The 12,689-nt window shown below is 48.2% G+C and overlaps 1 protein-coding gene across 2 annotated transcripts; it reads right to left on the minus strand.

Moving 5' to 3' along the window:
• Window positions 1–5,616: 5,616 nt before the first annotated feature.
• On the minus strand, window positions 5,617–12,462 carry LOC123043615 (transcription factor TGA2.1). 2 transcript variants are annotated; one of them, XM_044466122.1, is made up of 10 exons: window positions 12,153–12,462; window positions 11,617–11,654; window positions 11,328–11,505; window positions 9,168–9,254; window positions 9,032–9,091; window positions 7,148–7,225; window positions 7,005–7,056; window positions 6,600–6,871; window positions 6,258–6,506; window positions 5,617–6,127 (listed from the first exon to the last, which is right to left on the minus strand). In XM_044466122.1, exons 3-10 carry the CDS (start codon window positions 11,391–11,393, stop codon window positions 5,981–5,983), a joined length of 1,011 nt encoding a protein of 336 aa, XP_044322057.1. In that variant the 5' UTR covers window positions 11,394–11,505; window positions 11,617–11,654; window positions 12,153–12,462; the 3' UTR covers window positions 5,617–5,980. The 2 variants fall into 2 exon arrangements, with proteins under 2 accessions (XP_044322057.1, XP_044322058.1); XM_044466123.1 differs by having other exon boundaries at window positions 11,597–11,654.
• Window positions 12,463–12,689: the final 227 nt, after the last annotated feature.

Genomic DNA, 12,689 nt, shown 5'->3' on the forward strand with positions numbered 1-12,689 from the left:
CTTGCCTGAATTGTAAGGTACGAAGTTAAGACTTAAAGCTCGACCACGGCAGAAAAGAGAGAAAGGACGAAGGTCGTCCCCTATGCTTTAGACGTAGGCTCTACAGTATGTTATGTTGTGTACCGCACCTAAAGTGTGCCTTGCCATGAGTCAGTCAAGGGGTACAAGAGTGATCCAAGAATGGCTCACAGGACAGCGGTCAAAGTTATCCTTAGTAACTAGTGGACTAAGGAATTTTCTCGATTATGGAGGTGGTAAAAGAGTTCGTCGTAAAGGGTTACGTCGATGCAAGCTTGACACCTATCCGGATAGCTCTGAGTAGAGAGACCGGATACATATAATGGAGCAATAATTTAAAATAGCTCCAAGTAGAACAGTTGTTTGGAATAGCTCCAAATAGAGCGTGGTAGCTGCATCTAGGAGATGACATGGAGATTTGTAAAGCACACACGGATCTGAAAGGTTCAGACCCGTTGACTAAAACCTCTCTCACAAGCAACATGATCAAACATAAAACTCATTGAATGTTAAATCACATAGTGATGTGAACTAGACTACTGACTCTAGTAAACTCTTGGGTATTAGTCACATGGCGATGTGACCTGTGAGTGTTAATCACATGGCGATGTGAACTAGATTATTGACTCTAGTGCAAGTGGGAGACTCTTGGAAATATGCCCTAGAGGCAATAATAAAAGTATTATTATTATATTTCCTTGTTCATGATAATTGTCTTTTATTCATGCTATAACTGTATTATCCGGAAATCGTAATACACGTGTGAATACATAGACCACAATATGTCCCTAGTGAGCCTCTAGTTGACTAGCTCGTTGTGATCAACGGATAGTCATGGTTTCCTGACTATGGACATTGGATGTCGTTGATAACGGGATCACATCATTAGGAGAATGATGTGATGGACAAGACCCAATCCTAAGACTAGCACAAAAGATCGAGTAGTTCATTTGCTAGAGCTTTGCCAATGTCAAGTATCTCTTCCTTTGACCATGAGATCGTATAACTCCTGGATACCGTAGGAGTGCTTTGAGTGTATCAAACGTCACAACGTAACTGGGTGACTATAAAGGTGCACTACAGGTATCTCCGAAAGTATCTATTGTTTTATACGGATCGAGACTGGGATTTGTCACTCCGTGTAAACGGAGAGGTATCTCTGGGCCCACTCGGTAGGACATCATCATATGCGCAATGTGACCAAGGAGTTGACCACGGGATGATGTGTTACGAAACGAGTAAAGTGACTTGCCGGTAACGAGATTGAACAAGGTATTGGATACCGACGATCGAATCTCGGGCAAGTAACATACCGATAGACAAAGGGAATTGAATACGGGATTGATTAAGTCCTTGACATCGTGGTTCATCCGATGAGATCATCGTGGAACATGTGGGAGCCATCATGGGTATCCAGATCCCGCTGTTGGTTATTGACCGGAGAACGTCTCGGTCATGTCTGCATGTCTCCCGAACCCGTAGGGTCTACACACTTAAGGTTCGATGACGCTAGGGTTATAAAGGAAGCTTGTATGTGGTTACCGAATGTTGTTCGGAGTCCCGGATGAGATCCCGGACGTCACGAGGAGTTCCGGAATGGTCCGGAGGTAAAGATTTATATATGGGAAGTCCTGTTTTGGTCACCGGAAAAGTTTCGAGCGATATCGGTATTGTACCGGGACCACCGGGAGGGTCCCGGGGGTCCACCAAGTGGGGCCACCAACCCCGGAGGGCTGCATGGGCCATGTGTGGGAGGGAACCAGCCCCAAATGGGCTGGTGCGCCCCCCACAAGGGGCCCAAGGCGCAGGGGAGAGTGGGAGGGGGCAAACCCTAGGGCAGATGGGCCTTAAGGCCCATGCTCCCTGCGCCTCCCTCTCCTCCCCCTCTGGCCGCCGCACCAGATGCCATCTGGAGGCTGGCCGCACCCCTTGGGGTGGGAAACCCTAAAGGGGGCGCAGCCCCCCTCTCCCCCTATAAATAGTGAGGCATAGGGCTGCCCATGAGACACACAGAATACACGTGATTCGGTCTCTGCCTTTGGTTGCAGCCCTCTCCTCTCTCCCAAGTACTCCTCCTCTCCCGTGGTGCTTAGCGAAGCCCTGCAGGATAGCCACGCTCCTCCATCACCACCACGCCGTTGTGCTGCTGCTGGATGGAGTCTTCCTCAACCTCTCCCTCTCTCCTTGCTGGATCAAGGCGTGGGAGACGTCACCGGGCTGTACGTGTGTTGAACGCGGAGGTGCCGTCCGTTCGGCACTTGATCATCGGTGATCTGAATCACGACGAGTACGACTCCATCAACCCCGTTCACTTGAACGCTTCCGCTTAGCGATCTACAAGGGTATGTAGATGCACTCTCCTTTCTACTCGTTGCTGGTCTCTCCATAGATAGATCTTGGTGTTGCGTAGGAAAATTTTTGAATTTCTGCTACGTTCCCCAACAACTCCCTCCGTTCGGAATTACTTGTCTCGGAAATGGATGTATCTAGAACTAAAATACGTCTAGATACATTCATTTCTGCGACAAGTAATTCCGAACGGAGGGAGTACTTCGTAAGGGTCTAATTATGATCCATATGTTTCATGTTATGGTTAGATTTATCTTAATTCTTATTTCGTAGTTGCGGATGCTTGCGAGAGGGGGTAATCATAAGTGGGAGCCTTGTTCAAGTAAGAATGGCACCCAAGAACCGGTCCACCCACATATCAAATTATCAAAGTAGCGAATGCGGATCAAATAAACATGATAAAAGTAACTAGATGAATTCACATGTGTCCTCGAGAACGCTTTGTTTACTGTAAAAGAAAGTTTTGGTCTGTCCTTTGCTATAAAAAGGATTAGGCTACCTTTCTGCACTTTATTACTATTGTTACTTATCACTTGTTACGAATTATCTTGCTACAAAACTATTTATCATTGCTACATTCAGTACTTGCAAAAAATACCTTGCTGAAAACCGCTTGTCATTTCCTTCTGCTCCTCGTTGGGTTTGACACTCATACTTATAGAAAGTACTACGATTGATCCATATACTTGTGGGTCATCGAAGTCCTATGATAAGATCGCGGAATGTCATGTGGTGGGCCTTGGAGAAACACAAAGTCCCAGCAAAGTACATTACCCTCATCAAGGAAATGTACGATAATATTGTGACAAGTGTTCGAACAAGTGATGGCGGCACTAATGACTTCCTGATTAAAATAGGACTGCACCAGGGGTCAGCTTTGAGCCCTTATCTTTTTTTCTTTAGTGATCAATGAGGTCACAAGGGATATACAAGGAGATATCACATGGTGTATGCTCTTTGCAGATGATGTGGTGCTAGTCGATGGTAGTCGAACGGGGTCAATAAGAAGTTAGAGCTATGAAGAAAAACCTTGGAATCAAATTTTTTAGACTTAATAGAACTAAAACCGAGTACATGAGGTGCGGTTTCAGTACTACTAGGCACTTGGAGGAGGAGGTTATCCTTGATGGGCAGTTGGTGCCTCGGAAGGACACATTTCGATATTTGGGGTCATTGTTGTAGAAGGATGGGGATATCGATGAAAATGTGAGCCATCGAATCAAAGCCGGATGGATGAAGTGGCGTCAACCTTCTGCCATTCTCTGTGACAAGAGGGTGCCACAAAAGATAAAAGGTAAGTTCTATACGATGACGGTTCGACCCGCAATATTGTATGGCACTGAGTGTTGGCCGACTAAAAGGCGACATGTCCAACAGTTAGAACCACGAGTTTGTTTCTAGATCTTATGGGTTTCACATCTAGCCTGTCCCAACTTTTTTGGGGCGTGCTACGCATCCGCCAGCTGATTTTTTTTAAATCGGCCGGGTCGCAAGCCGTCAGTTTAGCACATCAAGCAGCCGAACGATGCCTTTATCATTGCAAGAAAGGTTTTGTTGCAGAATTTATCTTGCAACAGATGTCTTGTTGCAGAAATATTGTGCAACAAAGTTTTTGTTGTAGATTTTTTTGCAACCGAGGTGATGTTGCGGAATTTCTTTTTACTGTCTTCACTTTTTTGCAACACAAGTGTTGTTGTGGAAGGACATTTTGCAACACATGTGATGTTGCAGAAAACATTAATGAAGATGAAGTTGCAGCGCCGCACCACTGTTGTTTGTCGTCGCCGTGGTCGATTAACATCGTCGCCGTCGCCGACAACTCAGTCACCGTTCGCCGTTGCTGGTGCAGACAGCAGAGAGGCCACGAACTGGGCAGACTAGGGCTCGTCGTGCACTCGTCTCGCGAGGCGCGGTTGCCATCTTCTCCGGCCACCGGTCCCCGTGCGAGCAAAGGCCATCCCGGAGTTGGGCGACGGACGGGAGCTTGACTTGAGGAGAGAGATGGCTTGATTTGGGGAAGGAACATGTGTGTGGAGAAGAAGCATGGTGGAGAAGATAAGGTTGGGTGGTTGGCTGGATTGGAACATGTAAGAGACCCACGATTTTGTTTGATCTAATGACGCACCAAGCCGCGGATGCAGCGTCTTGATCGGTCGGTTGGTGCCAATCGTTTCCCAATTTGTTTAGGACTAAAGGCTTTGTTATTGATGTATAAAGAACTGACAAAATAAATGTTTTTTATCCTTCAATACCATCATTTGTCCTTGTGGTGAGGATGGTTAACCCATGCGTGTGGGGGAGCGACCATGAGGTCACAGGTTCAAACCGTGGCCTATGTTTTCTCGTCAAACTTTCTAACTTAACTTCGAAAGCAGTTTGTCATCCAACATGGTACCCAATTGGTCCGCAAACCAGTCAGACGTTCAAAATCCCACAAACCCTTTTTTTAGGGAAACAACAGGACTAGTAATCTGAGGGACAATATTTTCTATGTTGGTTCCTACTGCAAAACCCTTTTTTTATTAGGAAAACAACACGACTCCACTGCGTACTTTCATTAATTTTGAAAATATAATACAACCGTTTCCTGTTACATTTTTGTGTAGCAAAGCCAATAACCGTATACTCCCTCCGTCCGGAAATACTTGTCAACAAAATAGATAAAAGGGGATGTATCTAGATGTATTTTAGATCTAGATACATCTTTTTTTATCCATTTTGATGACAAGTATTTTCGGACGAAGGGAGTAATAATTAACCACCGTACTGCAGCCGCTCGCAAAACCATTCATTCTACGTTATTTGCAAAACCGTCTTATTGGCTGTGCGCATCGTGCCATGCAGAGGCTGTGCGCATCATGCCAGACCGTGCATTCTTTTGATGTGGTATTATCACCTTGATACATCAATTCAGTGAGATATCCTTTATCAAGATATATCATATACTACCTCTATCTGATAATATAAAAACGTTTCTCAAGCTATTATGGGACGGAGGGATTACCTTTTACAAAAGAAAAGAGCTTAAACTAACTGACATCTCCAAGAGGATAGAAAAAAAGGAGCGAGACGTACATAATCACTGACATGCGTCCTACATACTTCCTCTGCAAACAAATATAAGAACGTTCTAATATATTTACAGAGAAAGTACTATGGAATTTACCTACTGCTTCATCTACAGACGCTCTCCAGACCGCAACAAGTAGCATATGGATACAGTATAGTCGTTTCACTCCAAGCACAGGATTGAGCAACCAAATGGAACAAGTTCATATGTATTCACCATGTTCAACCACCACACGGACAACAGCTAAAATACACGGAGCACCGATTCTCCAGCCACTACAGTTCTGTGACACAACTTAATTAGGACTCGTCCTGGCTTACCTAGTTTTTATTCCCAACACAGTTCTACAACCATTGTAACTTACAGGCTCCCCCCACCTACTTGTATACCACCTGAGTACAAACCCTGGACCCAAAAAGCAGCTACACATAATTATACAAGAAGAAACACTCGAATACCCAAATTATCTGCAGCAATATGAAGAGCACCCCCAGCGTTGTACACATCAGCTTAGGGGGAAATCCGGCGAGCGATGATCCTTGGTTATTCCCTGGGCCTAGCAAGCCACAGAGAGCTCAGCGCGCGCAAACGCGAGAAGTAGTCGTGTATGGCTAGGAGGGCGCGGGAGGCCTGACGGATAGTCAGGATTCGCTGCATCTGATGCAAGGTCTGCTGTCGCAGGTTGTCAGCCTGGTAGATACAAACGAAAGAAAATTATCAAATAAACCAAACTGATGAAAGTGAGCAGCTAATTTCATGCCAGCAAATATGCTGAAATATCACAGGTTCAAGACTGGAAGATGCAAGGAAAGAGGCTTGCCTGGCGAAGAAAGTTCTCGAGCGTTCCAAGCTTGCCCATGGCCATGGCCATCTGACCCATGTAGTTTGCAACATTCCCCGAAGAGCCAGCGGAGGAACCCAGAGATCCAGCCAGAGTCTCTGCCAGTGATTGCTGCAATGCTTCCATTCCTTGTGACAGTGCATCCTCTGCCTGCTGGGAAGATTGCTGGAGGTTGGTCAATCCCAACATCTGCTGCTCGGTTAGCGGCTCCAGATGATTCACCAGGAGCTGAAATTTCATACCGCATTGAACAATCAGCTTACAGGACCAGCAAGCGAAACTGAACTAACAGAAAACTCTGAGATTTAATACTTCACTCACCTTTAAGAGCTCGGATGGACGGAAACCCCCAAGCCACAGGAAGCACCTTTCGGCAGGCGTCTTCCACATGCCTGACAGTATATGGAACACGTCAGCCTTGGCAGCGACACCTTTGACCTTAAATATTTCATCATAATGTGCCATTATCCCATCTACGATAAGGCGCAGGTCACTGTCACTTGCATGAGCATTAACTGCAGTCCTCAACTCATTGATTTGCTTGTTTTGGTCCTCAAGCCATCTAGTGTATTCCAGATCGAAAGTCATTGCTCCTGCAAAGATAAGTTTACTGTTCAGATGAACCTCTAACATAGATTGATAACACAATACAATTGAACATTATGTAACAAAAGGATGATGCTGCCAAAATGTATGGCATACACAGAAATTTGGAGAAGAAAATACCATTTCCACTCATGGCATGGGTTTGGTCTCCTGAGCTAGAAATGAAGATTCCCTGCAAATAAATATCCAGCACGAGCATTAGCAAAAGCATACTCTACTGCAACCAAGATATCACAACCAACATTCAGCCAATAAAGATCTACCTGCTGGCGAGCTTTCTGGAGCTCCTGCTCTAGTTGTGCAAGCTTCAGCTTGCTGCTTTCTAGCTGTTGCACATATGACTTCAAACAAACAGAAAAACATTATCAGTGATTCCGAACAAATGAACAATCCAGTATTCACTATTCAGTGGAAACGATAAATACTAAACATCACACGAAGGCTCGTGCATGGAGAATTCAGTTAGTTGATATAATTCAACTGCCTCTATGCACATATAACTAAGAATTTATTCAAGTCTTGTATACTGAAACACACGAAGAAAATTATGACCAAACAAATAAAACGGAGCCATTATGCATATAGAACTACAGTAAAGAAACATGCTGTTAAGTTCATCAACACAACTACAAACAGCTCTGTTTCAACACAACCGAAAAAGGCTCTTGCCCTGCTTTATATATAAAGCAACGACCATACAGGACCAACACGTACAACTCGAAACCACACACGAAACACACACCCAAGGCTGGATACATCAGGTAAGCGGACAGCCACACCACCCGAACCAACGCCAAGCCAACGCCAAATGTGCAATAAGAGCCCTGCTTGAGGTCATTGGAGATCTCCTCCAAGACGGCGTGGCGCCTTCCGGAAGGGAACAGCGCTGGAATGCCGCCACGGCCCAATCCAAAGGATCATGGTTTTCACCCGGAGCAATCTGAAGGAGGAGAGTAACCGCGATGGCGGCTTAAGGAGACGCCGCCCATGGACACCACCGTCGATGGCCCGACCAAAGCCAGACAGGGATTACGCCCCCCCCCCCGCGCCGCACTCACACTCCACCTCCGAAACAGTGCTGATTGCCGAAACACCGGCCGCCAGTCCGCACCTGAGATGCGAGCCCCGTCCACGATCACCGCAACTCCCACCACCAAGGCCACCGCCCCGGGAACCCAGACCACCCCTCGACCGCCACCACGGCATAAGGACACCGACGGCCGGTGAAGTGCAAAAGGCCCCTCCTTCGACCCAAAAACAAACCCTCTGGCCGAAAGATGGCCAAACCAGTCAGCACCAGGCAGGGAAGGGTCGTCAACAGCCGCCGGCCTTGCCGCAGCCACCCCGCCGCTCCACCGGGGACACGACCCATCTGGCTACAGATCTTGGCATTGGCATGGCCAAGAGGCCCCTGCCTCCCTCCCCGGGTCGCCCCTGCCACCACCAGCCTGCCGTCAACAGCAGCCAACAAGGTTGCCACCGGCCGCCGCTCCAGCCGAACAAGCAGAGGAAGGAGAGGTCGCCACCACTGTCGCGCCGCCACTCCCACCAGCAGATAGCCACAGCAGGGGTGGACGCCCGCAACCCGCGCCGCCCACGGCCCGCACCACTTGAGGCCGGATCTGGACTCGTCAGTGCATCCCGCTGCCACCGCCAACTCAGGCCCCAAGGAGGCACCACCTCCGTGTCCCCCGTCACACCACCACCCCGGCACCGGTGCCAACCCACACCGGCGCGCCGCCGTGCTGCCACACCAAACGCGAAGCGCCGCATCCAGGCTTGATGACCTGGCACGCGCTGAATCCTCCACGCAAGGAGACAAGAACTCCCCGCCACCGACGACGACGGGGCTTCACCCGGCCACGCCCTCTGGCGGCGGCGAGGGAGGAGGGAAGGGCGGAAGGGGAGCCCCCGCAGCTGCGCTAGGGTTTGCCGAGGGGAGTTTCCTTTCCTTTTCCTGTTTCAACACAACTACAAACAACTATGCCCAGAACCTCTGAACTCCTTAATTCTTTAAGCAGAACTGCTGCCTTTCAAATTACAGATCTAGCTCGAATCAGGTTAAATTACTAAATTAGGTTGAGTAGAAAAAGAAAATTCTGAACATAAGAGAGCAATGAAAAAAGGGGCAAGATTTATAGCGATACCTTCTTCCTTAGTCGACTTTTCCTTGCAGCCTCACGATTTTGAGCAAGACGGCGCAGTGTCTATTATATGGCAAATATGACAAGAAATTAAAAACATAAAAAGGCAAGAAACAAAAAATATACAAGAAAAAAGTACCTTTTGGTCCAAGGGCTTGTCAGACCTGTCAGACCTATCCGAAGAATTAGAAGCCATGATTGCCCCACCACTCTGTCCTTGTTCTAACTGCAAACAGTAGATAACTTGAGCATGTTTAGAGTATCAATGAGTAAGTTAAACAAAACTTATTAATTCCCTTTTTTGACCAAAACAAAATTGTATGCACAAGCTGGCATTCCATACCAGACAAGATTCCAGCTGCTCCGTCTGAAACCCAATGTTCAGATTAAACATTTCCATTCCAGTTGTACCGGTACCAGCCGACACAACCAGCACTACAACCCTTTGCGCTACTCTAGTTTTCTTATAAAGGCGTCAGCCGCACCGCATTTTGGTTTCGCTACTCTCTAGTTTCCTTATAAAGGCATCAACCGCACCGCATCTTGGTTTCCTCGGCGAGGTGGTACAATCCCACATGGTAGCGACAGCCAGGAGGAGGCAGGGAATGGGCCCATACTTCATTGCAGAGACTTGACTGTGGGCTTCTTGCTCTTACAATGGGTCCGCGTGCACTAGGTTGATACAAAGGCCAGGCCAAACACTAGTCCATTCGTCGCCTTTTTTTTTCCTCTTCCTTTTATATTATGCGCATCATGTCTGTGTAGATGCATACGAATTATGAAAAGACAGAACGGAACACCGGAATGCTCCAGTACCGAACCATTCCATTCCAAGTACCAGAACAGAATTGACAGGTATAAAACAGACTAAGAACTGCACGCTTTAGTTGACAACTTTGGCATATTTGGAGTATCAGTTGGCAGCTGATCCACTCTGAAGCACCGATACGCACGGATTTGCCGTGTCGGCGTCCTGCACGCGGCAGATAAGCCGATAAGTGTATCCTGGAGGTGTCATGATTTTCAATTTAAAAAGAACGGAAAACAAATTCAATATGGGTGGCAACACGCTGTGGACACGACTTGATACGGCGAGGATGTTAAGCGCAGCCCCAAGCCCAATAGAAGCCCACGAGCCACGACTAACCCTAACATTTTCTCTCTCGCTCTCTGTTCTGCCGCACGAGGAAGCTTTGGATCGACGGCTACTGCAGGAGCCTGCCGCCGCCACCTGGAATTGCCTTGCCGGCCTGTCGATTCGCCTCGCCACCGACTTGAGCGAGGTAATTGATTATTCCGCCGCCGCCGCCTGGAATCGCCTCGCCGACCTGTCGATTCATCTCGTCGACGCCTTGAGCGAGGTAATTGATTCCGCCACAGCCGCCGCCTGGAGTGGCTGGCTGGCTGCTTGCTGGCGCTTCTGTGTGTGCGCGCACGCTGGTGTATGCGTATGTGCTTGGTGCTTGGCTGCTTGCTAAGTTGCTATTGTGTGCTGATGTTGCTGTTTTGCTGCTGCTGCTGCTAGGGAGATGTCATCTGCGGGGAGTAGCATGGCAGCAAGCCAACTTCTTCACTGGTTTGGACTTTTCACACCTGTCTAACTTAAATTGACAAAGCCTAGTAATATTATATGATGTATTTTGCATACACCATGTGGATTGAAGACATTGATGATCATTCAGGACTTGAAAAGAGGCATGGAGGCAACCAATGGGGCAGTATTGTGATCTCATCTCATGCATTCTATTATGTTTTGTCTCTATTACATGCCATTTTACTAATTATTTATATATATACTTGCCGTATTGCTGTTTCTAGAAATTGCCATGTCCTGTGTTCCCGTACTCGTATCTCCGTATAGGTGACAGCATATCGGTGCTTCATAGCTGATCCATATGAGCAAGCGAAACAGCATGTGAATCGTACGGTAAAAATGGTTGGTTTTAACTAACAATTCATTACTGCTGTTATAAAACATGAAGATGCCCCCGGCAGTATATTTGCCAAGCTCTTATCGCTCCAGAATCCAGGTCCTGGTAATTATCAAATCCGACCACAGTAATGATATATAACTTAAGATTATCAACTCCGTTGTTAAGCTATACCAATTAATTCCAACCACAGCAGGATTCACAGTTCAAATGCTAACATGGTATTAAGCATAACAATTATCTATTTTACCTCTAGAAAATGGTGCAGGTAAAGACATAGGTGCTTACATAGCTGAGTTCAACTTAAAGCCTCTTTAGATAAAAAGAGTGGGAAACAGTTAAAACCCAGAATTAAGAAGCATGATTACCCTATAAATCTTGCCGTCGTTGTCTACAACAGTTGAGTTGTCAGTCCTTGAGCTAGCATCTGCCATCACTCAGCGGACCACAATCACAAGGAGACAGCAAATCACTTTGCTCCCCCCTTCCTAACAGCAAAGTGGTGAGCCCAGCCCTATGCTGCGCGAGATCGATCGTTGCCAGAATCTGCTCATAACAATGGAAAAAAGTTAAGCAACTCTGACAGATTCACATAACTCAGAAACAGTAATGGCATACATGTAACGAAATACAGTACATGATTGTACTTATACTTGCCTCTGATCCAAGTCAGTAGCTGCTCACAACCGTATGGTCTGCAAAAAAGGGTGTCTTCCCTTAGTACACAAGTACGAAGACACTTCCACAAAAAAAGTACTCCCTCTGTAAAGAAATATAAGAGCGTTTTAAGTGATCTAAACGTTCTTATATTTCTTTACAGAGGGAGTACGAAGATACACAGCATGATGCAAATTACTATTAGCATGTCGGAACAAGGGTATGCACATTTATGAACTAGTGCCGATCTGAAACCCTACAGGCTGGTGGTCAATCTCCCTGAAGGGCCACAGAAGTAGGTTGCACAGTGAGTGCCTGTGCCACTGGAGTAAGCACACGAATCCAGCCATCGGGAAACCATCACGAAACAGGGCCGTTCTTCGCTCACTACTCAAGCCATGATCCAACGCATATACTGACAGTGACACGGTAGGTACAACAACAGCTATCCTGATCCGGAACAGCAGAACCAACCGAAACAAGCAGCAGGAACGGGGGGTGGATGGGGGAGACGAGCTCAGAGCGGGGGCGCATACGGGGCACGGTCGGCGCGGTCGTCCTGAGCGGAGCTCGCCGTGGCGCCGGCGGGCCGCGGCCATGGTAGGCGGTCAGCCCTCGGGCCCCCGCCCGGGATGGATTGGGGGAGCCTCAGAGCCCAGCACCGAATCCGGCGCGGCTTCCACCCGGAGGCCGTCGACTCCTCCTCCTCAGGGGAGCTCCGGCTCGCGGCGTCGGGGATTTGGTGGGGGGAGCGGTGGCGAATCGGGGAAGCTTCGAGAAGCTCTTTCGGGTGGTGGTGGTGGTGGTGGTGGTGGTGGAGGGCTAGTGGGAGCCTGCTGGGAGGGAGGCCTGGGGGGGCAGGGGAAGGCGCCAAAGCGGCGGGGGGCGGCCTGGACCCGGCGCACGGGCCGGCGTGCGGCCGACGCGCGGGCCCCGCCGCCGCACCGGGGACGCGTGGGCGCGGCTCGCTGGACTGATTAGGCGCGGGTGGCGTCAGGGGCGTGGGGCCCGCGCGCCTCGCTTGCCTCACCAACTCCTCACTCCGTGACGACGCGGGTGGCGTCTTTGACTTG

Source organism: Triticum aestivum, chromosome 2B (genome assembly GCF_018294505.1).
Source record: "Triticum aestivum cultivar Chinese Spring chromosome 2B, IWGSC CS RefSeq v2.1, whole genome shotgun sequence".
Lineage (NCBI taxonomy): Eukaryota > Viridiplantae > Streptophyta > Magnoliopsida > Poales > Poaceae > Triticum > Triticum aestivum.

Coding starts and splice junctions, on each gene's coding strand:
- LOC123043615 (XM_044466122.1), bottom strand. CDS start 11,393: ATGGCAGATGCTAGCTCAAGGACTGACAACTCAACTGTTGTAGACAAC. Junction 9,255..11,327: donor ACGACGGCAAGATTTATAGG/GTAATCATGCTT, acceptor TACTGTTTGCAG/TTAGAACAAGGACAGAGTGG. Junction 6,128..6,257: donor TCGAGAACTTTCTTCGCCAG/GCAAGCCTCTTT, acceptor TGTATCTACCAG/GCTGACAACCTGCGACAGCA.